The sequence below is a fragment of the Muntiacus reevesi genome, chromosome 2 (genome assembly GCF_963930625.1).
Source record: "Muntiacus reevesi chromosome 2, mMunRee1.1, whole genome shotgun sequence".
Taxonomy (NCBI): domain Eukaryota; kingdom Metazoa; phylum Chordata; class Mammalia; order Artiodactyla; family Cervidae; genus Muntiacus; species Muntiacus reevesi.
Genome location: NC_089250.1, coordinates 173,954,788 through 173,979,860, shown reverse-complemented (window position 1 = coordinate 173,979,860; position 25,073 = coordinate 173,954,788). Strand labels below are relative to the sequence as shown.

At 54.9% G+C, this 25,073-nt stretch overlaps 1 protein-coding gene and 1 non-coding gene across 2 annotated transcripts; both read right to left on the bottom strand.

Moving 5' to 3' along the window:
* Nucleotides 1-190: 190 nt before the first annotated feature.
* On the bottom strand, nucleotides 191-263 carry TRNAG-CCC (transfer RNA glycine (anticodon CCC)). The gene has a single exon. It is a non-coding gene; the product is annotated as a tRNA-Gly (tRNA).
* Nucleotides 264-1,296: 1,033 nt separating this feature from the next.
* Nucleotides 1,297-24,581, bottom strand: DNAAF5 (dynein axonemal assembly factor 5). Its single transcript, XM_065923633.1, has 13 exons — nucleotides 23,936-24,581; nucleotides 23,082-23,266; nucleotides 19,542-19,666; nucleotides 19,074-19,192; nucleotides 16,028-16,260; nucleotides 15,303-15,515; nucleotides 13,650-13,793; nucleotides 12,257-12,425; nucleotides 11,051-11,198; nucleotides 8,410-8,560; nucleotides 7,415-7,571; nucleotides 5,846-6,037; nucleotides 1,297-2,648 (listed from the first exon to the last, which is right to left on the bottom strand). Exons 1-13 carry the CDS (start codon nucleotides 24,552-24,554, stop codon nucleotides 2,512-2,514), a joined length of 2,592 nt encoding a protein of 863 aa, XP_065779705.1. The 5' UTR covers nucleotides 24,555-24,581; the 3' UTR covers nucleotides 1,297-2,511.
* Nucleotides 24,582-25,073: the final 492 nt, after the last annotated feature.

Sequence of the window (25,073 nt, the reverse complement as noted above, 5' to 3'; positions counted from 1 at the left end):
TTCTGCACATAAAGCACATATAGGCAGTTCCTTCTCTCCTTTCATGTATGGTGCATTTGTTTTTTTAAAAAAATACTTATCTGGCTGGCCCAGATCTTAGCTGTGGCTCCGAGATCACTGATATTCATTGCAGCACATGGGACCTTTAGGTGTGGCCTGTGATCTCTTGGTTGCAGCATGTGGGATCTAGTTCCCTGACCAGAGATTGAACCCGGGCTCTCTGCATTGGGAGTGCAGAGTCTTGGCCACTGGACCACCAGGGAAGTCCCTACATACGGTGCATTCCATACACAGTGTAGTGTTCCTTGATTGTTACAATTTATTTTAGAAGTTTAATTCCATACTGGCACATATCTGGCTCTCTCTGGCTACTAAAAGGTAAGTGTTTCATCTTCAGCCAACCAACTCAGCCCTAGAAGGATGTTTTATTTTCATGTAGGTCCTGGAAAGGAGACTTTAAAAGGAAGTAAAACTTGTTTTTGAACCACAGCATGGGTTGAGGCAAATAGATAAATTACCTTTAAGAAAATAACCTTTTGAGCTTCTTAAATTCAGGAAGTAAAACCTTGGGTTGAGCAAAAATTTCCTAGATACAGCATCACCGCAAAACCCATAAAAAAACAAATGGAAAAATTAGACTTCTGGGAATTTCCTGGTGCTCTAGTAGTTAAGACTCGGCATGGTCACTGCAGACGGCCCAGGTTCAATCCCTGGTTAGGGAACTAAGGTCCCACAAGCTATGGGGTGTGGTTAAAAAAAAAAAGATTACTACCCCTCTATAGGCTAAGATTGCGTTGGGTGTCCTGATTCACTGCCATGTTGCCTCTGCATAGTTCCCCGAATGACGCAGAGAAGCAAACGCACACCGCTAATGCCGCGATGGCAGCCAGGCCGGACAGCAGTGGGGGGCACCCAGCCCCGGCCGTGTGGGAGGTGAGGGGTCGGGCATGTGTTGTCCTCCTAGCCAAGCTCTCTGCTGTTTATTTTTGGCTCCCGTGACACCGACTGACCAGAGGCAGAAGATGGGGCTTCTTGCTGGTTGTGAAAACGCATGCTCTCGGGGCAGGAGTCCCCGGCCCGATGTCTCTGATTCAGTAGGTCTGGACCGAGGCCAGATAACACGCATCTCTGACAGGTTCCAGGTGGTGCTGAGGAAGGACACCCAGAGGCACCAGAGGGCAGCCGCGGAGCTGGGGGAAGACCATCTGAGGGCACCCGCCATCCCTGGAGCCATCAACCCTGATGGGGTGTGGAGAGGAGCTGTGCGCTCAGAGCCTGGAGGGCACAGAAGGGGGTGTCACCGCGGCCAGGAATCGCACGGCCTGGGTGCAGCGACCCGGGTCTGTGCTGCAGGCTCGGTGCCCAGCCCTTGTGCAGGCGGACCCCATGGCGCGTGCGCCCTTGGAAGGCTTGCTGACGCCCTCGTCTTAACTCGTTTGGAGCGCCTGCCGCCTGGTGTCCACAGAGGGCACCTCAACGAGCTGTGAGAGTCTCAGTCCAAAGGCCCAGGATCCTTAAGGCTGGGATCACTGTGAGGTTAAATCTGAGGAAGAAATGAATCTCAACTTCAGTTACCAAAACACAAAGACAGGCGTGGAGAATAATTATAATAAATACTTTAAGTTATATTTTCAAATACCAAAGCATAAATGTTAATATTTGATTTTTGGAAAAAATAGAGCATTTTTTTGTGTTAACATAAATATTTGGCTTATGGAAATAATGCTTAAAATGAAATCTTTTAGGCACTTGGGGATAGAAAGTGCAGGAAAATATAACACAGTTTTACTGTACTGCTACGTACAAGAGCAACCAAAATTATATTTGATTAAATATCCTATTTTCAACACTGTAAGCATTACTGATCTAAGATAAAATACTGTGACCAAATACAACCCACATAACATTTTAAAAGGGGAAGATTTTGTTGATAATAGTTCTTAAAATTTCAAATTCTTTTCAGTTTCTTCACTGAGATACAAAGTTTCACTAGACAGAACCCAAAGAAGAAACATTTCTTCTTTTTTTATTTTAACAACACTTCTTTTTAATCACTTTGGCTTTTTTCTTTCTATACACTCAAGAACTTTCTTGATGGGCATTTAAGCAAGAAAGAGCCAATAACCCATGAACCTAGTAGTGTATGTAGCCTAAAAACACACAGTGCATGGATTAGGCTGCCAGTATGAGGAACTGACATTTAATTTGAAGTTAGATGTCGATTTCTGGCAGACTTCTTAATGAATTGTATGAATAAGACATAAAAATACAGAAGCCACTCAGAGAGAGTTATTTCAAAAGCCGCTGGATGTGAAACACTGTCCCAGGAGGCACTGGGCAGGGAGCCCAGGGAATACATTCTTCTTGCTGTCAAGGCTTGCTTGGGAGGGTCCTCCGCTGCTGGCTGACAGGTGCCCTGTGACGAGACTCGGAGGCCATGGGGTCCAGCCTGGTGAGGACGAGGGCTGCGCGTCTGCTCCCCTCCAGCTGCTGCTGCTCCCAGGACTCTGGTCACTGGGCGGGCGGCAGGGCCTGCAGGTGCTGCAGGAGCTGCTCGCAGTGGCTGGGCGAGCGGTGCTTGTGGAGGACGGCCTCCGTCTCTTTCACCAGGAGGTCAGGGAAGAGGACACTGCCTGCTTTGAGGGCTTCTGCAAAACAGGAAAACACTTTTATTATGCCAGAAATAAATACTAAGTCCACCTTAGCTTCATATTAAAGTTACAACAGCCATAAAGAGCAGGCTGCTGGGCAAGGGAAGTGATCGGGGGTAAGGAGGGCGTCGCATGATTATGTCAGTTCTCAAGAAGACATAATGATCTTTATGTATGAGCCCCGTAACAGAGTGTCACACTAGGCGAGGCAAATGACAGCTGTGAGGAGAAGTAGATGAACACACTATTGTGCGGGAGACTCCCACACACTCCTCTCAGAAATGGGAAGATCCAGCAGGCAGTCGGGTAAAGCAGAATCTAAGAGCACCAGCGATCAATTGAGTCTCTATAGACTGTCTCATCCAACCCCAGCAGAATATACATAACTCTCAGCTCTTATGGAACATGTACGAAAACAGACCACAGTCAGGGCTGTAAGACACACCTTCACTATAATCTCTGCTCTCAGACCACAGTGGAATTACTGAAGTAAAAACTGAAGTCACTAACAAAGGGATAGCTGAAAAACTCCCAAATAGCTGGAGCTCACACAACACATCTCTGAACACCAAAACGGTCAAAGAAGTCTGAGAGAAAACACATTTTTAACTAAATGAAAATGAAAATACAACTTATTTACAAATGATGCAGCCAACAAGGGACTAATTTCCGAAAGGTATATATAAACAACTCATACAACTCAACTGCAAAACAAAGAAATAACCCAATCAAATGTGGGCAGACGTTCTAAATAGACATTTCTCACCAAGAAGCACATGAAAAAATGCTGAACATCGCTGATTATCAGAGAAACACAAATCAAAACTACAATGAGGTACCACATTACACTGGTCAAATGGCCATCATTAAAAAGTCTGCAAACAATAAGTGCTCGAGAGGGTGTGGAAAAAAGGGAACCTTCCTATACTGTTGTGTGTATGTGCTCAGTCATCTCCGACTCTCTGAGACCCCGTGGACTATAGCCCGCCAGGCTCCTCTGTCCATGGGATTCTCCAGGCAAGAATACTAGAGTGGGTTGCCATTTCCTCCTCGAGGGGATCTTCCTGACCCAGGGACAGAACCCACAGCTTCTGCATTGGCAGGCGGATTCTTTTATCACTTGCGCTACCTGGGAAGTCCACTATCCTGTTGGTGGGAATGTAAACTGTACAACCATTACGGAGACCAATACGGAGATTCCTCAGAAACCTGAAAGTAGAACTACAATTTCATCCAGCAATGCCACTACTGGGTGTGTATCAGGAAAAAACTAATTTGAAAAGGTACATGCATATCAATGTAAAACCCACTGAAATGTTGTGAAGTAATTAGCCTCCAACTAATAAAAAAAAATTAAAAAAAAAAAAAAAAGAAAAGGTACATGCAACCCAGTGTTCACAGCAGGACTAGGAACAATAGCCAAGACACAGAAACAATCTAAATGTCCATGGGGAGATGAGCGGATAAAGAAAATATGATAAACAGACACACACATGTGCATGCACACACAACGGAATATTACTCAGCCATAAAAAGAATGAAGTAGTGCCATATGCAGTGACATGGATGGACCTAGGGACTGTAATATTAAGTAAGTCAGACAGAGAAAGATATATGATATTGCTTACATGTGAAATCTAAAAAAAAATTATACAAATGAACTTATTTACGAACAGAAAGAGAGTATGGTCACTAAAAGGGAAGTGGGGGAGGGATAAATCAGGAGATTGGGATTGACGTGTACACAGTATAATAAAGTCTTAAAAAACAACCCAATTAAAAAATGCGACAAAGACCTTAACAGACACTTCACCAAAGAAGAGATATAGATGTAAGCATGTGAGAAGATGCTCCACATGGTGTCACCAGAGAGATGCAAATTAAAATAAGGAGCAATCAGGAGACACCTGTCAGAATGGCCAGAGTCGGTATGCCACCTGCTGGCAGAGTGTGGAACAACGGGGACTCTCACCTTGCTGGTGGCACTGCAAAATGGTGCAGCCACTTTGGTGATTTCTTAAAAATTAAATACACTCTTGGGCGTCCCGGGTGGCTCAGCTGGTAAAGAATCCGCCTGCAGTGCAGGAGGCCCCGGTTTGATTCCTGTGTCTGGACGATCCGCTGGAGAAGGGATAGGCTGCCCACCCCAGTATTCTTGGGCTTCCCTGGTGGCTCAGCTGGTCAAGTATCTGCCTGCAATGCGGGAGACCTGGGTTCCATCCTGGATTGGTCTCCAGATCCCCTGGAGAAGGGAACGGCTACCCACTCCAGTATTCTGGCCTGGAAAAGTCCACTGACTATACAGTTCATGGTGTCACAGAGTCGGACAAAACTGAATGACTTTTACTTTTCACTTTCAAACCATACTCTTACCATATGAGCCAGCAATCACAATCTTTAATATTTATCCAAAGGAGCTGAAAACTTACATTTGCAAAAATCCTGCACACAGATGTTTAGAGCTTTGTACATTATCATCACAATCTGGAAACAATGAAGATGCCTGTGTAAAGTGATCAGTGAAGGTATATATAAACTGGTTCACTCAGACGAGGTATTAGAGCTAAAAATGAGCCCTTACACCATGAAAAGGAGCCTCAAAAAAAAAAAAAAAAAAAGAAAAGGAGCCTCAAGTGCCTATTACCAAGTGGAAGAAGTCAACATGAAAAGGCTTCATACCACATGATTTCAAGAATATGATGTTCTGGAAAATGCAAACTACAGAGGCAGCGAAGCTGAGTGGCTGCTGAAGTCTAGGAGGGACAGGGAGACAGACGAATGGGGAAGCGCCAGGGGTTTCAGGGACTACGAGCGACACTGGACGTGGGAGGCACGTCCAGACCGACAGACCCACGGCGCCCAGCGACCCCAAAGTAAACCAAAGACAGGGCGGCCGACGTGTCCCTGCAGGTTCGCTGACTGGAACACGTGCACTGCCAGGCGGGGTGTTGGCCATGGCTGAGCACATGTGTGCGAGGCGGTCTCTGCACCCCTGCTCATATTGTGGGGAGGAACCCCCTTGAGCACATGTGCTGGCTCCTGGTACCAAGCGAGACCACCCGTCCGTTCACAACTGCTACCACTGTGAGCAGTTTCCAAGTCGCCCCGGACAAGTTGCCTCTTGTCACCTCGAGAGCCGCAGTGCCAGTCGGTGGCCCCCGTGTGGCCGGCCCACATGGGGACAAGGCTCTCACCGAGAACCGCGTCCTGGACGGTGCGCTCCGGGTCATCGAGGTACACAAGGAGCTCGCGGTACAGGTGCTGGATGCTGGTCTCGTAGCAGCACTTCGAGGCCTCCCTCTGGACGCGCTGCAGCCAGGTGACCAGGGCGGAGGTGGCTGCCAGCCTCACGTCGTTGGAAACGTCGTCCAGGCGCTTTAAGAGTTCTGGGGGTGGGGGCGGGGCAGGAGTGTGAGCAGAGGTTTCAGGGCAGGCTAAGCTCCCAGCACCGTCCCAAGAAACCAACACGCGGGTGCTGGGGAAGGGGTGTCTTGGGACCCTTGGCTGCTCTGGCCCAGGGGTGGACTCCATGGATACCTAGTGGAGGCATGATTGGCCTGCCTGGGAATCTGCGCTCTCTGACCAGTAGGGTGGCCTTGGGGTTCCCCCATCTCCAAGATGCTCAGGCTCAGTCATTCACAGGCGTTATGCCCTAGCCACCCCATTTTCCCCACCATGTAGACGGCAGAAAAGGCGTGTGCTGACTCTACTCTCTGCCCACAGTGGCTCTGAGGATGGAGGGGAGGGCTGGTGACATGAAGGCCACCAGCCAAGTCGGCTGTTTCTATTGAGCCTCCAGGACCAAACGTCCTGGGGGAACAGTCCTTCCTGAGGGGCAGGAACGCTTCCCATGAATGGGAGAGACTCTTATCAACAGGTGCTTTTCCCTCAGAGCCCACACGAGATGCCTGCCCCACGACTGGTGTCTTCTAGAGACTTAGCGCCACCCTCCCAGGTTCTCCCAGGGTTTCTGTGCTCCCATTTGCATTTTTCTCAACTTGTTTTTTTCACTTTCTATGAAAGTTCATTCTGAAATGTGCAGCAGGTTCCAAGCCAACATTGGTTCTGAGCTGTCGGCAGGGAATCAGATGGTCACACGGCAGTGGATTCAGGATTATCATGGCCCTGGCACAGGGACAGCGGACTCCTCTTTCTGCGGGAACGCCTGTCCTCCTCGCCTGCCTCCCGGCACCTGCAGGCCAGACATGGTGGCGTCCAGCACCCTTTCCACAGAGCCTGCAGCTGTAAGTGCTCAACTTGTTTTGAAGGCTGTTATCCTTGCAGCCTTCTGTGGCTCATGACCTCACTCAGAGATGGCACACAGGGCCTGTAACTCCCTCCAGTGAGGGCGCACCCATGAGCCCCGAGGTCCTCAGCGGCAGGCCCACCCCCAGCAAACTGCTCTGCTCGGGCCGCGCTGCACTTGTGCGTCTGGGACTCTCTGGTGCTCAGGCTCCAGGAGGCACTGACACAGGGCACGTGAGGCAGGGGCCCTCACTCCCAGGGTGCAGACCCTGCCCGCGGCAGGGTGGCCCCCGGCTCCTGTGGACGTCTGAGCGCCCACCCCCCAGTTCTGGCCCACAAGGTGCCTGTCCTGTTTCTCCTGTTACGTTACTTACTCAGTGATGTCAAACCCGCCACAGCCATGTTTAGACTCAGCACCAACCTGACCAGAAGTCAAAAGTAGCATTTCCTGTTCTTCCTCTGACAGAAACGACTGTCAAACACACACACACATGACCAGGGAAAGAAGCATGTCCTACCAGGATAAATCTTGATGCATTTGTCTGGATCAATCACACCATTAGAGGTCTTTAAAAACAAGTTAATGATCTGGCACGAAATCAATCGAGTCATCTGAGAATCTTCTTCCAGGGTGGTCAGAATTTGAGGCATCAATATTTCCTGCACGTCCTGTATCTGCAATAAGAAACCACATGAGCTGTGGGTCATGGCTGGACAGAGACCGCTATGCATACACTGTGTGCATCGCCTGAAATGGGAAAGACTTGGTTTTAATGCAACCATCACAGAGTCTGGAACACTGTTCTGAAATTTCTATGTGAGAAGCAGACTTGAGTCTTGATTTTAAATCCAGATAATTTGAACACTGATCAGCTGATCCTTAAAAAATCTGTTATTCAGAAAGTCTTAGGCATGGATCCTACACAGCCCACTATTTGCTAGCAGAACCGGGTATCCTGTCCAGTAAAGTTTAGGGGACGTTTTTATAAATGTTGTTACAAATAAATTTGGCTGTGCTAGCTGCAGCATGCAGGATCTTCAGCTGTGGGATGCGATTCTTAGTTGCGGCACGTGGGATCTAGTTCTCCCACCAGTGATCGAACCCCGGGCCCCTGCATTGGGAGCGTGGAGTCTTAGCCACTGGACCACTAGGGAAGTCCCCAGGGGGACATTTTAACTTAGTAACAGCCGTTCAGGCATCACACTGTTTTCCCTACTTCTACTATTTCCTCAATTCCCCCTCTAAATGAGATGTGAATATAAACACTCAAGTTAGACTCCTTGATGAAGTTCTTTTCTCATAAATGGTAACAATCACCTGAGAAAACCTCCAGGCAACCCAGGGAAACCCAGACTCTCCCCCAGACCTCTGCTTGCCCTCGAGCCTCACGGTCTGGACCTTGGTCTGCCTGGGACTATCTGCTGCAGCTGTCAGGACAGGAAACTCAGGCGAGCGAGTGCTCTTCCAGGGCACATCCCCCTCCCCCTGGGGCCTGGGACACATGGGCCCTACCTGCCCGTCCGACAGGACCCCGCTGCTGACAAGCGCCCAGAGGCAAGACACGGCCGCCGTGCGGATGGCTGCGGCCGTCCTCCCGGCATGCCACTGCAGGTTGGGGACCAAGATGTCCTGGATGAGGGTGTCCAGGTAGCCGTGGAGCTGCCTGGAGTAGAAGGAGAGAGGGGGTAAGGGGCATTCAGACTCCCTGAAGGCAGCGCTTCTGTCTGGGAAATGGACGGCGCTGAGGGAAAAGGCCAGAGGAAACAGCAGAAACACTGGATGCTGAGCAAGTGCCCTGCCTCTCAGGGCCAGGGGTTCAGAGGGGCGTGGGCTCTCCCACGGCTGCGCGGGGGCTCTGGCCGCCTCTTCCGGGACTGGACCCCAGGGCTGCTGTATATTCCAGCCTCCCTCCCACTTTGCGACTGAGGGGTTGCCTTGTCCACCATCCCTCCCGGGGTATCATTGGGATGGCGAGTCACTCCAAGGGCAGTAACCTCACAGAGACAGGCCTCGCGGTCCCTCAGACGATGTGAAGTCCCTCTGACCACACCCACCACCTCAACAGGAGGGCAGGTTGGGGCTGTGCCCACGGCCCCACGTGCCAGGACAACAGGAGATGCGGCCATTCCCGCCAACGCGGTGGGGGCCCCTCCTCTCAACACGCCGTCAGGACAAACCCAAAGCAAAACGAAACCAGGATCCCAGCCCCGAGCCCCACTGCCGGGCCTACACCGTGGAGCCACAGCTGAGGCCCCATCCAAAGCCCAGGGGAAAGCCTTGGCTCTTCTTACAGCTCGTCTGCCCCACACGCCTCTGCTGGTGGCGCAAAACCTATCCTGCTGAGCACACGACCCATCGATTGTGTCCCGAGGTCGTTCCGGAACAGGCTGCACAGGTGGCCCTGCCTCCAGGAGCCGCGTCAGTCTGACCAGCGCCAGGGCCCCAGGACCTCCAGCAGGGGGCGCTCCAGAGCCCCCGCAGCCGCTGACCTCGAACCTGGTGCAGGGGGACTCACAGGCCTCCCAGGTTTTCAACCTGCTTGATTTTTAGCAAAGAGCCGCTGTTTCCTGAAAAGTGATCCACCAGGGGTCTCTGGAGAGGTCAGTCTCGCGTCCCAGCCGAGGTGGCCCACACGAAGTGGCAACAAGGGCCTGAGTGCTGGCCACGAGGGACAGGCAGCGGCCCCCTGAGCTGCTTCTGACTCCAGTGAGGTCCTGGGGGCAGAAAACGCAGCAGATTCCCAAAGGATGAGTCCCACTGCGCGAGGAGAATGCACACGCATCCTAAGCTGGATCCTGAGACAAGAAAGCCCAGCCGGCGGACCCACAGTCTCTCCCAGAACCACCAGCACCCAGTCTCGTTCCACGGGAGAGGAGTTCCATGACATCCGCGTGAGGGAACAGCTCCACGCCAGGGGACGACGTGAGGGGATCGCGCCACGTCAGGGGTTGACGTGAGCGGATCGCTCTGCGTGAGGGGATCGCTCCGCGTGAGGGAATCGCTCCGCGTCAGGGGATGACGTGAAGGGATCGCGGTTCCGTTGACGTCTTGGGCGCCCAGAGCAGGGAGTAGCCCTCTAGCACCCGGGGATTCCTGCCCCAACCCTGGCGACCCCGCCCGCTGTCCTCTGGCTGTGGGGTCCTTACAAGGTGGGGTGGGGACAGGGGTCCCTTGCTGTCTTAGGCGCCATGATTTTAGAATCCCAAAGTTCAAAACCAAGCAGGTGTTGTTTCCCAAAGTCTTTCCTGCCTGTAAAAACAGCTAGTCCTTTCACTAAATAGTTGAAACTGAGCGACTTTCTTTTCACAAGAAGCCTCCGGGTGCAGTTTCTTGAGGGAGTTCAGTCCGGCACGGAGGCTTCTTTCCTGGGGATTCATTGTCCTCGGGGAGCAAGGGCCCTGAGGGGCAGCAGCTAGGCTGTGGGTTCTCTACTCACGGGATGGTGCCAGGGCTGACTCCGTACCTTCTATGGTCTCTCCTAACCCCTGAAGCCTTTGCAGACAAGTAGGAAATAAAACTTCCTGCAATATGATGGGCTGGCTAGAGGCCCGACAGCAGATCAGAGTAACGTCCAGTGACGCGAGCTCTGAATGATGACCTGCTATTTCCCTGGGAAACTCCAGGACAGGCCGACGGCGGAGATCTGCTCTCTCAGATCCCCAACAACTCACTGCATCTCGCCGCCTGCCGCCATCCTGCCAAGGGCTCCGCTCCCCTCCCCTCCAGAGCCTCGAGTTGGAGGTCCGGTGTTTACTGCCTCCAGTCCCTCCGAAGAACATGCGTTTCCCGATCTCTGAACTCTGCGGTCATTCAATCAACTCTCTGAGGCTTGAAAGGCACCAGAAGCCGTGTAGAGCTGAGCACGGCCATGTATAAACCATCAGGAGTTAATGTTCCCTGAAACTTTTCATTCAATGGAATTTTAATGACCACACGAACACAGCTTTGACTCAGCGTCTGTGTGGTGCGCTTGCGGCTGGCGGCGCGCTGTTTCCCTGGGGCGCTGAGTCGGGGTGGGGCGAGGGAGCCGCAGGACAGCAGGCCTAGAGCCTGGGGTCACCCCAGTTCCCACGAGACCTCAGTGTCGGGGCAGGTGGGGGATGGCCCAGCCCTAACTCCGCGTGGGGGCAGCGTGGCGGCAGAGCTGACCTACCCCTGTGAATCCACCGTCTCTGGGGCTTCCAGCAGCACGCCCGTCAGGGTGGAGAAGAGCCTCAGGCGCATGGCTGGGTCCCGGGCTGGCTGAAGGCAGCTCCTGAGGATGGGGACCAGCTGGGGCAGGGCTTCTCCGAGGGCAGGGCCTAGAAGACAGGCGCGGCAGGAGGATGGGAAGGTGGAGCCCTGAGCCGCTCTGGCCGCCAGAGGAGGCATGCGGGGCATGGCGGGCGGGACGCTCTCGGCATAGGACGCCATGGGCCACCCCCCCGCCTCCGCCACGGCTCTGTTCGCCATGTGAACTTTTTCTTCATACATCTCACCAAATTTGTAAAAACACTGAAGTCAAGCACTCTTTTAAAGACCGAAATCAACTACTCAAGAGTATAAAAACTGCTGGATGTGTGCCCTGAACCTGGCAGTCAATGACCTTCCCACGCCTGTTACCAGACGGAGCGGCGGTGCTCTGGCCCTGAGCCTGGCAGGATCCCAAATGCAGTGACGCTGCTCAGGGCCTGGGCCCGCCCGTGACGGGCTGACAGGGTCTCTGGGTCTGGATGAGAGTCACAAGCTGCCTTCCCCACCAGGCCCTGCGCTGACCTGGGTCGTTCGCTCAGAAGAGACAACAGCTACCCTCAGGCCCTCGGGCGTGAGACAACGGCCACCCTCAGGCCCTCTGGTTTACGCGCGGTCTGCTGATTCCGCACTCAGTCAGGACTTCAATCTATTCAGAGGCATCGCCTCAGAGTCCAGGGTCAGAGTGGAAAAAGTGTGGCCGGAGAAAGACTGCCCGCCCCTCCCGCCTCCCTTTCTCCCTTCCCTGAGCCCTGAACCCGCAGGGCAGGAAGCCAGCTGGGCAGAGAGAACAGCGTGCAGACGCCACGGCCTGAAGAGCACGGCCACACACACAGCACCACGCTGAGCCACGCGTTCAAGGTTCAACATCAAAACGTGTGCCTGGGCAGGCCTTTAAGACCACGTTACATCGATTCTTCACTGAGACATTCTCAGCACTTTTTAAAATAAGGTTTTAAAATGGCCGATCTCCACAGGTGACAGTGATCATGACTGAATGCAGAACCAGGCCCCAGCGCACGGCTGACTGGGTGGTGCTGAGCAGCTCTGCCCGTCTGCGCTGGGGCTGCCAGAGCTGCCACGGCGCCAGTACCCTGACCCCAGCCCGGGGCACCTGTTCAGGGCTCACCTGAGTGGGTGAGCACCACGTCCAGCTGCAGAAGCTCCACGGAGTGGCCGGTCCAGTCCTGGTGCGAGGCAGCCAGCCACTCCAGGAGGGGGCTCACATGTGCTCGGAAGAGGTCCTGGCTGCTGTCCACGCCCTCCACTGCAGCCAGCTCAGCCAATGTCTCCTGAACCTGGGGGAGCAAGTCACCGGCTGAGACAGTCAACCTCAACGTGGGACTCACACACCCACTGGAGACCGTCACTACCTGAGGGACAGAGAGCAACTCGGGCACACGCCATCTGACCTGGGGTCCCCACATCCCTGGCCCTCCCGCCTGTACAACAAATGAAACAGACAAAGGTGCACTTACAGGAGGCTCAACATCCCCCACGGCCCCCATTTTGCACCACCCAGGGAGGGCAGTCCTTGCAGGGCAGAGGGCTGGGGCAGCTGGACTCTGTCTGCAGAGAAGGGGACTAGGCACCTTCAGGGACTGAGCTCAACAGACTTAAGCCGTGGTCAGCAAAGGTGGGTCCAAGGCCCCCTCTCTGAGCTCTGTACCTGACCAGATCAGCGGCAACAGTACGTCTGCTGCTTTGGGGGCAAAATGGGGAGGGCTGGCTGGACGGTGGAGCCAGGGCTGCCTGCCAGCCCCACACCCCGCCACCCTTGCCTCAGGCTTGAGGAACAGGATGCACCCGGCACTCTGCACGATGCCCCGGTCCGAGTCCGGCCTGCAGACCCTCCATGAGGACCGACTCGACTTTTCTAACATAACGTTTACGGCCCTATGATGACAAACCGCCAGTTCAGACACGGGCCCTCCAGAGGGGGATTTTAAAGAGATAAAAGAAAGTTCAGAAAGGCACTGAGGAAAGTGAGGGCAGTGTGTGGGTGCCTCCTGGACACGATGTGGGCAGAGAGGAGGAGAAAGAACCAGGGGCAGAAGCCGAGCTCTCAGCTCAGGGAGAAGCGGCCAGAGACCTGTCTCCGCTTGGTCCTTACAGAGGTGGGGAGCTAAACAGCAGGAGGTTTAAAGTTAAATACAGAGCCAGGGGAGTGGAAGTGACTGGAAAGCTGGACTGTAACTAAACAGGGAAAATATGATAATATTGCCTCTCCTGTATCTTTCAACCTAACTTAAACGCAGGTTTATTAATGACCAGGGAGGCCGCCTCTCTTTTGTTTCTCCAAGATTAAGCAGCGTCTTTACTCTGAGACACTGAAGTCAACTTCAGTGGGAAGGAATCTAAAATCCTGAGTCCCCCTGAGGCCGCATTGAGGATGACACACCCAAATGTTCTAGATTCCCTGTCTTTGGTTGGGCAAGGTCAACACCTGGGAGTTTGAGAGCAGAGACTACGGAGAGAGTCACAGTCCAGGGGCTGCAGCGAAGCGGGAGGCTCCCCCTCACCTTGTCGCCGAGGCCTTCAGGCCCCCACAGCGCCAGGACGGTCACCAGCACCTCCAGGAGCCGCTCGCCAGCCCCTCGGCAGTCCTCCCGGCCCACGGACACCATGGCCTGCACGCACTGCAGCAGGCGCTCACCATACAGGCGCTGAGGAGAGAGTGGCACCGTGAGCCACCCCACGCCCGCCCCACACTCAGACGAGGCCCTGCTGGCCAGGCCGTGGAGCCACGGCGGACTGGGCCCGGGCTTCCGCACATGGAGAGGGCATCCCTCTTCGCAGCAGGGAAAGCGAACCCCTGCTGAACCCAAGGATCATGGGTTCCATGTGCAGTTCAGTGACATACACTAGAAGGGCAGGGGACCGTGGACGGGCTTCAAACGACCCAGGCCTCCCCCCAAAGTCAAGCTGCAGCGGGATGAGGCTGGGAAGGCGCGGCAGGCACGAGGGGTGCACGCTTCTCCCCTCCGCTCTGTGTACTTCGGGGTTCCTGTAACGCCCAGTGAACAAAAACAAATGAAAGTCTATGACTCAGAAGATGCTTCCTGACTGACGGGAACACGGGGCTGCTCCTTGGGAGGGCCGAGCCCATCACCCACCTCCCAGGCTCCAGACTCAGCAATCAGGCAGCGGGCCAGGCGTGGGCGGGGCCAGGAGTGGGCGTGGGGTGGCCCCCAGGGGAAGGACCTCAACACCACTCCCACGTGTCTGCTTTGCTGTGTTTCACAGAGGACAGATCAGGACGGGGGTCCTGTGTGTAGGTCACGTGTATGTGCCCAGCACGGTAGCTGGGACCCGCTCTGGTCCACCTCTGTGGGCATGGCCGCCCCTTTGAGCGTTAGCTGGTGCGGGGCCAGCTTCCCGTGGGCCTGCAGAGCGAGGGCAGATGCCCAGTGAGGCAAAGCCTTCTTGTTCCAGAGACAGACAGAAGCGCCACATCCCAATGCAAAGAGTCAAGGTTTAAGATCATCACAACCAAACAAAAACAAGGTCGTTATTTTTCCATCAATAGGAAATAATTACAAATTATTCCAAATGACTAAGTCTAACTACCTAGATTGTTTCAGCTTCAGATGTAATGGATTTACTGCTCAATTTAAGACAATAAATTTGTAACCAGCAAGAATAGCTCCCAGTAACGAGTGCCAAATCAGGCCGCCTGCTGGAAGCCCCACTAGAAGCCAAATGACGCGGTAAGGGCAAGCTTGTCATGGAGACACCGTGTCCGAGAGGTGTGTGGGCTGACAGAGGGTGGGCAGACTTGCAGCTTCTGGGTGGAGGGCCCTCTGCCCAGGATCACCCACAGCAGTGCCATCCAAGGAAGAGAACTGCCCTCGGTGATGGAAGTGCTCCACCCCATGCTGTCCAGTGAGGCCGCCATAGGCCATGAATATGTGAGCACAAATACTGGGCACTTGAGTTGTGGCCACTGTGACCTGTGCACCATGGTGGATGGAGCAGAACGGGCCAGGAAGTGCATGGGTCCAAACAGAACATCGCTGACTGCACCCCAGCTACCTTGTCGGTTGGCTGTCCCTGAGGGGCCTGAGGGAAGGGTGACTGTCACTGCCTACGCGTGGATGGCCCCCCGCAGAGGACTGCGTCGCCATGGAGACGGGCTGACTCTACAGACCCCACCCTCCCCCCAGCATGCTCACGTTTTCAGACCCTTGGCAGATGCGAGCCTGGGCCAGCTCCATGGCGATGCCTTTCACGTGTGGCTGCAGAGCCTCCCTGGGGCAGCCTCGGATGAGGGAGGCGAGGACCAGGAGGCCGGAGGGCGAGGGTGACTTCCTCAGCGTCGACAAGATCAGCTTCAGAAACACCTCCGGGCTGACGAAGTTGCCGACCAGCTCTGCAGACTTCGCACACTGGGGGGTGGGGGAATGGGAGGGGGGCTGAGGCAGCTGGCCCTCTTCCTGACACCCCAACACTGCTCGGCATCTACCTCGCACGCTTTCACCCCCAGAAACAGCTCTGCGGGCACATTTCCTCCTGGAACCTGCTCAAACACTCACAAAAACAAGTGAGTCCTCCTGTGAGCTCAGAACTGCCAGGGGAAGGAAGTCACGCGTCTGGCTCGTGGGAGGGCTGTCAGAGCGTCCTGAGGCCTGGCCACCTAAGGTGGACACTGGGGGCTGCTCTGTACATCTGCCTGCCCGTGGTCCTTGCAAGCTGACCACCGCAGGGCCTGTGGGTGGACGCTGTTTTCATATGGATGCGGGGCCACTCGCCCGCATGCACTTAAGGAGAGCCTGCGGGGGGCCATGGCACATCTACACCTTCACGCAGAGGTGACCATGTGCCTGCTGAGGTCCGAGTTCACGGCCGGCAGAGCTGAGAAGGAAGGCCGGGGCCCCTCAGTCCCGCAGACGCCACTCACGCTGCAGACCACAGCCGCCTCCTCGTCGGCGCAGGCGCGGAGCAGGGCGCGCAGCATGGGCTCCAGGTGTTGCGTGATGTGGTCCTCCGCGTGCAGCAGAAGCACGGCCAGCAGCTGCGCCGACTTCACCCTGGTGCCCACCACCCAGTCAGCGATGTCGTGCCAGATGGCGGGGAGGATCTTGGAGAGGTTTCTGAAGACGAGCTCTCGGCAGCCCAGCCCCGGGCGGCTCTCTGCGGGTCGTGAAAGTGAAGGGAGATGGTGACATTCACACACCCACACCTCACCGACTTGTGTGGGAAGGTCGTTTATGACACGTCCCTCATTTAAGGCAGACCTACAGGTTTATATTCTGAGGCCTTAAAGAACACAGCCCGACTCTGAAGACAAAAGGAAATGAGGCCACAGAGTGTCATTACTTACTTGGAAGATTTCAGTAACGGTGAGGCGCGACACACATTAAGCTACATGTTCAAAGTGCTAACAATCGGGTACACGGCTCTCCGGACAACACATGCATCACCCAGAAGCGCCCTGTGCTCCCGACACCCCCCACCGCCCACCCCTCCCTCAGGCAGCTCGGCCGGCTTCCGGTCACCGCGGAGGAGCTGCCTCTCCCACCTCCTGCGAGCGCAGCGCACGGCCCCCTCCACGCGGAAAGGCACGCTGAGCCCCATCGCGTGGTGGGGCACACGAGGCCTTCTCACTGCTGAGCGTGCCACTGTGGACAGACCACAGTTTGTCTGTCCGTCTGTCCACTTGCTGATGGTTGCCTGAGCTGCTCCGGTGCAGACTGTCGCTAACAGGAGCTCTCTTGGGTGGGCACACCCAGGAGTGCCCACGGGAGCACCCAGCAGGAAGGCACTTAATGGTTTAAGAAACAGGGATGGATTTTCAAAGCGGTCGTGCCACCCTCCCTCTGCTCTGCGCCCCACCCCCGCCGCTCCCTCCGCCACGCCCAGGACCTGTGGCTCCGCTGCGTCTACACCAGCTGCAGGGCCGATGTCTCCTTGCTGCTCCACTGTGCGCTCCGCTCCGCTCGGGACCCATGCATGACCTGGGACATCTTCTCAGGTGCTCACTTGACATCTGTGTGTCTTCAGGCAAGTGTCTTCTCAATCTTTTTTTACCCACTAATGCTGGATTGTTTCCGATGCTGAGTTTGCGCATTCTCTTTGTGCTCTGGAAACAAGCCCTATGCACACAATCTGCAAACATCTCCTCGGTCTGCGCCTTCAGTTTCATTTTCTCAGCATGTTCCAAAGAGCAGACGTTTTCGTTTTGATCAGAACCAGTCCACCAGTCGTTCCTTTGTGGAGTGTGTGGGTCCTATCCTCAAGCCCACAGGCTGCTGGGGCTCAGCCTCGTGCGACAGGAGGACAGGATCCAGGTCCAGGGGCGCCATCTCCACTGCAGACGCCCTTTCTCCCGAGCTGTCTCTGCAGCTCATCCGAATCCAGAGGCCACCCGTGTATCTATCTGACTCTGCTCTGCCCACAGGCCTGTCTGTCTGATGCCGACCCCCCCGCGCCCACTCACTCTGGCTTTATGTTTCTATGTCTTTATGTCTTGAAGTCAGACGAGCTCATCTTTCAACCTGGGTGTTCGTCTTCAAAGTTTCTGCTGCACTAGGTCCCTTGCGTTTCCTTGTGAATTTCAAGGCAAATTTCTCAATTTCTATAAAAAAGCCTTCTAGGATTTTGATAACAAGATTTTCATCTTAAAGATTCAAAACAACTCTAGAAATAGAAATGAGACTGTGACAAGTCAGAGCTTAAAGGGTGTTTTGGTGAGAAGAACAGCTTGACCCACGAAGCCCCACTTTGAATTTTTGCTCCTGTTACTTTTCTGTCTCTACGGTCTACGAGAGACTTAGCTCCAGAGATTCAGATTCTGTTAGCTGTTTAAGTGAGCCTGTTATAATTCTGCAAAAGACAAAAAGCCTGGTGACGCTGGCCCCTTGGGGCAAGTCTGGGGGATGAGGACAGTCTGGGGAGGGGTCCGCTGGCAGGCGGGCACGTGGCCTCACTCCGACAACCCCTCTGACCTCCGTTCCTGTATATGATATGGTGGACGTGGTAATTCAGAAGATGGTGCGTCCTCAAACTTCAGTAAGTCAGAAAAAGTCCCTGCTAGCAACTAATTTTTTGTACCTTTTCCAAAACATGTGTGATTTCCCCTTATAGCAGCTGCGCGGTGTGGGAGGTGATGCTGCCTGAGTCAACAGGTAGACAAAAAAAAAGACACAGGCCTCCCAGGTGCAGGGAGGAGCCTCCCCGTGGGCCTCACACTGAACAGCGCCAGGTGCCAACACCTGTCCCCTAGTTCATCACGCCCGCAGTCCCTCGAGGGGCCTGACTTCACCCGACCAGGTCTGGCAGGGCCTGCAGGCCCCAGGCTCGGTGCCTCCCACGGCACTGCCCGTCTGACCTGGCGCACATTTACCAGGCTCTGTCCTGCCAGTGTCACCCCGTCACGGCTCCACTGTAAGAAAACACCTGCAGATAGCCTGCAGTGATGAAGGTGCCCCATCACGTTCACAGGGGACTTCAGCCCCCGACAGAATTTCCTCAACACAGGAAACTAGATGCATGCAAGGCCCTGGAGCAAGAAGGGGGGCTGGGGCCCGGTAGGCAGGGGCCTCCTTGGAAACGCAGCTCGGCTCTGACTCAGGAGCTGAGGGGAAACATGGGTGCCCATGTGTGCATGGGCGTGCACACACACACACACACACATGCGCATGAGCGGGCGCTCCCAGTCTGGCAGGAACCACAGCAAGGGGCAGGATGGGGGTCCACCAATGGAATCCTCTGTTCTGAGGAGGCATCACCCGAAATGCTAGGGCTGTGTCCCACTATGGCCTGTGTCTCTCCTGCAGGAGAGGCTCACAGAAGAACTCTGTGAGTTGACAAAGCACCCGGCTTTCAGAACTCCCCCAGCAGCCTCGCGCTCCTCGGCTGGCCTGGGACCACGAGGGCTTCTTCCAGCTGCCGGGCCACACCTCCAGGACACACCCACCTCATCAGCCCAAGCCGGCCGCACTCACCTGGCGAGGGGTGGTGGGCCGGGGGAGGGCTGGCAAAGTCCAGCTTGTCCTTGAGGTCTTCCTCGTTCTCCGTCTGCCACTGCAGGCCGACCTGCTCCCAGAGGCTGGTCGCCTCGCACCTACCACACACGACAGTTGCAGGTCAGGGCGTGCCCACGGGGACGGGGGGCTCAGGGGGGCTGGCCACGGGGGCCCCTGCCTAAAAGAACGTGCCAGTGGGTCTGCCAGCCCCCATCTCTGCCTGACAAATTCCTGTGTGCGAGCCGGGCGAGGGGCTGAAGGTGCAAAACTGCCCGGTCAAAGCCCTGGGGCCGCTCAGTAGGCAGGAGGGGGCTGTTGCAGGGGGCTCTGGCCCAGAGGAGAAGCCGCCGCCACAGGAAATGACAACAGAGGAGAGGCTGCGCCTGGGAGGAGAGCGGGCAGGCCTGGGGCACCGGAGCCCGGCCACGGCCCCACATCGTCACTTACGCAATCTCAGGGATCTCATCGTGGAAGCCGCTCAGCAGGAGTGGGATGAGCTTGTGGAAGAAGGAGTAGCGGTCCCGCAGGCTCAGCAGCCAGCCTCCCACCACGCGTGTCACCGCCTGGCGCACCTGCGGGAGGGAGACAGTCAGCAGCCCCCCCACACAGGGTGGGCAGCCGGGCCCACCCTGCAGGCGCTGCAGGGCCCAGGGCCAGCTCGCTGCTCCAGCAGCTGTGCTGTCCGAATCTTGGGTCTGGGACAGATCGCCAGGATGCCCAGTCTCGCTGGTTTGAGCCCATGTCCTCCAGGCTCAGGCCGGACCCTCACTGACCACAGCAGGCTCCGTGGCCCTGTCTCAGCCCTGTGGCGTGTTCGCAGCCTTCTGCACAGGAACCTCCCGGGCAGGCCTGTGTCTGAGAGGGTGGTGTGCGTGCCTGTACACACCACGCCCACTGCAGCAAGGTAGCAAGCTTAACAACATATTTCTTTACACTAAAATGAAACATCAGAAAGAGAATGTAAAAAAAAAAAAAATCCTTTTTAAAAATTGCAACCAAAAAAGTTAAAATACTTGGGCATAAACCTGACCAAGGAGGTGAAAGACTTGCATAGTGAGAACGAGAAAAATTAATAAAGGAGATCGAGGATGACGCAAAGCAGTGGAAGGACACCCACCTTGCTCCCGGGTTGACGAATACTGTTAAAACAGCTGCACCACCCAAAGTAAGCAACAGATTTCATTTGAGGCCTATCAAATTACCCATGACACTTTTCATAAAGCGAGAACAAACAATCCTAAAATTTATATGGAACCATAAAAGATCCAGAATTGCCAAAACAAACCTGAGGGAAAAGAACAAAGCTGAAAGCATAACTCTCCCAGACTTCAGACAATACTACAAAGCTGCAGTCATCAAAAGAGCATGGTGCTGGCAAAAAAACATACACATGGGTCAGTGGAACAGACCAGAAAGCCCAGAAGTCATCCACACAGCTGCAGTCAATTAATCTCCAACAAAGGAGGCGAGAATATACAAAGGGGGAAAGGGCAAGCGGTGCCAGGAAAGCTGGACAGCTGCATGGAAATCAATAAGGTTAGAACACACCCTCACACCAGACACACTAATAGACTCAAAATGTCTTAAAGACTTAAACGTAAGACATGACACCGTAAAACTCCTAGGAGACAGCATAGGCAAAACATTCTCTGACACAATCCGTACCAATGTTTTCTTAGGTCAGTCTCCCAACATAATAGAGATAAAACAAAACTAAACCAATGGGATCTAATCAAACTCACAAGCTTTTGCCCAGCAAAGGAAACCATAAGCAAAACAAAAAGACAATCTGCAGACTGGGAGAAAATATTTACATGATGTGACTGACAGGGATTAATTCCCCAAATATACAAACAACTCATGCAACTCAAAAACAATAAACCAAAAAACCCAATCAAAAAATGGGCAGAAGACCTTGATAGACATTTCTCCAAAGAAGACATACAGATGGCCAACAGGCACATGAAAAGACATTTGACATCAATAATTACTGAAGAAATGAAAATCAAAACCACAATGAGATATTCATCTCACACTGGTCAGAGTGGCTATCACTAAAAAGTCTCCAAATGGACTTCCCTGGTCTTCCAGTGGTTAAGAATTGCCTGCCAATGCAGGGGACACAGGTTTGACCCCTGGTCTGGGAAGATTCCACAGGCCGCCAGACAACTAAGCCCCCACGTGCTAGAGCGTGTGTGCCACAGCAAGCGAAGGCACTGCAGCGGGAAGCCCAATCACTGCAATGAACAGCAGCCTCTGCTCACCACAGCCGGAGAAAACGAAGACCCAGTGCAGCAAAAAATTTTAAAATAAAATAAACAATAATAAAAAAATTTTTTTTTGAAAAGTCTACAAATAACAAATGCTGGAGAGGGTGTGGAGAGAAGGGAACCCTCCTACACTGTTGGTTGGAATATAAACTGATGCAGCCACTAAGGAGAACAGTATGGAGGTTCCTTAAAAAAACTAAAACTAGAGCTAACATATGATCCAGCAATCCAGCTCCTGGGCATATGTTCAAACATAATTCAAAAAATACATGCACCCCAATGTTCACTGCAGCATTGTTTACAATAGCCAAGACATGGAAACAATCTAAACGTCCATGGACAGATGAATGGATCAAGAAAATGTGGTACATTATATACAGTGGAATACTACTCGCCCATAAAAAACCAAAATAATGCCATTTGCTGCAACATGGATGGACCTAAACATTATCATACTAAGTGAAGTAAATCAGAGAAAGGCAAATACCATATGGTATCAGTTATATTTGAAATCTAAAATATGACACAGCCGAACCTTCCTATGAAAGAGACAGACTCACAGACACAGAGAACAGACTTTGGGTTGCGTTGCCAAGGGGGAGGGGAGTGGAGAGGGAATGATTGGGAGTTTGGGGTTAGCAGATACAAACTAGTATACACGCATGGGTAAACAACAAGGTCCTCTTGCACAACACAAGGAACTATATGCAATATCCTGTGAGAAACCACAATGGGAAGGACTCTAGAAGACAGAATGCATGCATGTGTAACTGAATCACTTTGCTGTACAGTCAAAGTTTACACAACATTGCAAATGAAGTACACACTTCAATTATAAAGAAGAAGAAGAAAACAAGCAACATGACCCAGTGTGGCTGTGGTTGGAGGCCAGCTGGGGTGCTGGAGAGCAGTCTTTGGAGTTGACAGACCCAGGCCTGGAGGAGGCCAGCTCCAACTGGGGCCCTGGCACTCATACCGGTCCCAGCCTCAGACATGGAGGATCTCCGTGGGAAGGAACACGATGGCATGTAAGTACTGACGGACAGGACACGAGAAGGCTGGCGTTCCCCCTGCCAGGGTCACAGGGGCCACGTGTCCCCCGCCCTGCAGGCGCCCCACCAGCAACCACCGCTCCTCCTGCCCCAGGGACAGGAGCCCTTCACCCACTCTTCCCTTTGGGAGACAGCCTGCCCTTGCGGCCTTCACTCTGCTCCTCACTGCCTTAGATCCACGACTCTGAGCTGGCTTCTGCCAACAAAAGAGCTGCTTCTCTCACCTCCACCTGCCTGCCTGTCTTGTCTGTCTGTCTCCGCAGGCCCCAAAGCCAAGGGGAAGGAATTACCCAAATACACCAACCCTGGCTCCAATCCTCCTGGTTTGCCAATCTCTGTGGTTTTTCAATTAAATCACCTTGATGAACGGCATGTTACACATATTTCTACAAACCGTGGAAACACTCAGTTTAGAGTTTCTTCCTAAAAGCAAACAGTCCTCTTCCCCATTCTTTAGAATTAAGAATAACAAACATACCAAGACAAGTCAGTTCTCCCTCAGTCTCTCAAAAATGTGAAATAGGAACACCCTGTGACTGGGAATGATGGAAGGACATTTTGGTGTCATATATATTTTTAAAAAAAGACAAAAGTGAGTGACAAATAGTACACTGGCACGCTTCTGGTGGAGAAAAGGGACCGCCCGGAGGAGAAACTCCCCTTACCTGGGGAACGTCGTCAAAGAGCCGCTGAGCAAAGTGAGGAAGGACATCATCCACTGACTTCCCGCTGCCGAACTGGATCACCGTGCCCGTGGCCTCGATGACGGCCACCCGCACCTTCCAGTGCTGGTGGGAGATGGACTGCATCAGGGGGCCAATCAGGGACTCCGACTGCATGTGGAAGTGGTCTGTGGGGTGGGGAAGCCACCAGTCACCAGGGGAGCCTGGGGGCCTCCACTCTGGCCTGGTTCCGCTGGGAGCTTTGTACCCTCAGCACTGGAGAGACGCAGGGACAGGACGAGTGACTCAAACAGCACCTCTCTCAGAGGCCTGGGGCTGGACCCCATGTCAGCTGAACAGAGCAGCTGGGAGGGGAGAGCCTGAAGCTGCCAATGGCTGCGACAGGTGCCCGGAGTGGGGAGAGACCGCATGTCCCCAGGTCCTGCCGAGCCAGACAAGCAGCACAGCACAGGAAACCCCACCAGCACCGCCTCAGGCAAAGCCACCCCGCTTCTACGGGCCTCACAGAAAGTCAGGACCGGGGGGGGGGGGGGGTGGTGTTCTTCGTGGAACCCAGGTGGATCCTCCAGCCTCTGCAGTTCTGCCGCTGCTTCAGACCTGTGTGAGGTCGCTATTTCAGTGGTACTTCCAGCGAGTTCTCTCAGCGCTCAGGTCCTCAGATCAAGGCAGGCTCTGGCTCACTGCTGCCCAGGGTGCGAGGGCCCAGAGGAGAGGCCCGGAGCGCAGGAGAGGCGCTGAGACCGGGAGATGTGGCAGGCGTTGCGCTCGGGGCTGGGGTTGCAGCTGCAGAAGGGCGCGGGGAGGGGGTCACCAGGGAGGGGACGGGGGGCTGGCACCTGGAGTGGCGCGTGCCAGGCCGGCGGCGCACTCGCAGCTCTCGCGGCGCACTGCGGCGAAGGGGTCGAGCAGCGTGCAGCGCAGCGCGCGCACCGCGTCGTCCAGGTGGGGCGCGAACGCGGCGCCGGCAAGGCGCACGGCCAGGCCGAGGAGTTGCACGAGCGCCAGGCGCAGCTCCTCACAGGCCTCGGGCGGCGGGCGGCGCGCGGGCTCGGGGCTGGCCAACCGCGCGGCGAGCGCGGGCAGCAGGCGCGGGAGGGCGTCGCGGGGCCGCGCGGCGCGCCGCAGGCCCAGCCCCAGCAGGTGCACGGCCAGCGTGCGGCAACCCTCGGCCGGGTCAGCCAGGCGGCGCAACAGGCGCGGCAGCAGCAGGTGCACCCACGGGCCCTGGAAGGCCGCAGCCGCAGCGTCGGGGTCGGCGTCGGGCGCCTCGGGCTGCGCCGCCTCCAGCGCCCGCTGCAGCGCCTCCAGAGCGCGCCGCCGGCCCAGCTTGCTGTCGGCCTCCAGCCCGGGCAGCAGGCGGCTCAGAGAGCGGCTCAGCTTCGCCTCCTCGGTCGTCTCCCCTGTTTCTGTCGGGCCCCGGGGCGCCGCGGCCTCAGGCACTAGCAGCGCCGCCATCTTCCCCGCGTTGCTAGTCACCAGGGGAGACCGGCGCTTTTACGACGGCCGCGGTGCGGATTACGGCACGTTTTCCGGCCAACTCCGAGCGCAACTTTATTGGCAGCTCGGGCGCGGACAGGACACGGCCGGGGGCGTGGTGGGGCCTTGGGGGCGGGGCCTTGGGGAACTGAAGGGACGCTGTCCAGGACCAGGGGCCGGGGGCCGGGGGCCGGGATCCGGGTCCCGGCTGGGTCCCGATCTGCTGGCTGCTGCGAACTTGTGTTCGGTGAGGCGTGTAGTCGTGCCCTTTCGTGTCCTCGAGTGGCTTCTGTGACCCTCACGTCTCCTGCAGGCCCGGGTCGGGCCAGTCTGGTCTTGCCCGCTCGGGTCTTGGTCTACTGGGTGGCAGGTTAATCAGCGTGAGGGATGAGGGCCAAGGAACTTGGTGTAGACTGGGAAGGCTTCCTGGTGTGACGGCCGTGGTGGTATATAAAGGGCGAGTAATAGTTAACTCTCATAAAAGCTAACTTCCCTGGT

Coding starts and splice junctions, on each gene's coding strand:
- DNAAF5 (XM_065923633.1), bottom strand. CDS start 24,554: ATGGCGGCGCTGCTAGTGCCTGAGGCCGCGGCGCCCCGGGGCCCGACA. Junction 16,261..19,073: donor GGCCCACCACCCCTCGCCAG/GTGAGTGCGGCC, acceptor CACGACCCGCAG/AGAGCCGCCCGGGGCTGGGC. Junction 13,794..15,302: donor TCTGCCAAGGGTCTGAAAAC/GTGAGCATGCTG, acceptor CTCTCTCCTCAG/CGCCTGTATGGTGAGCGCCT.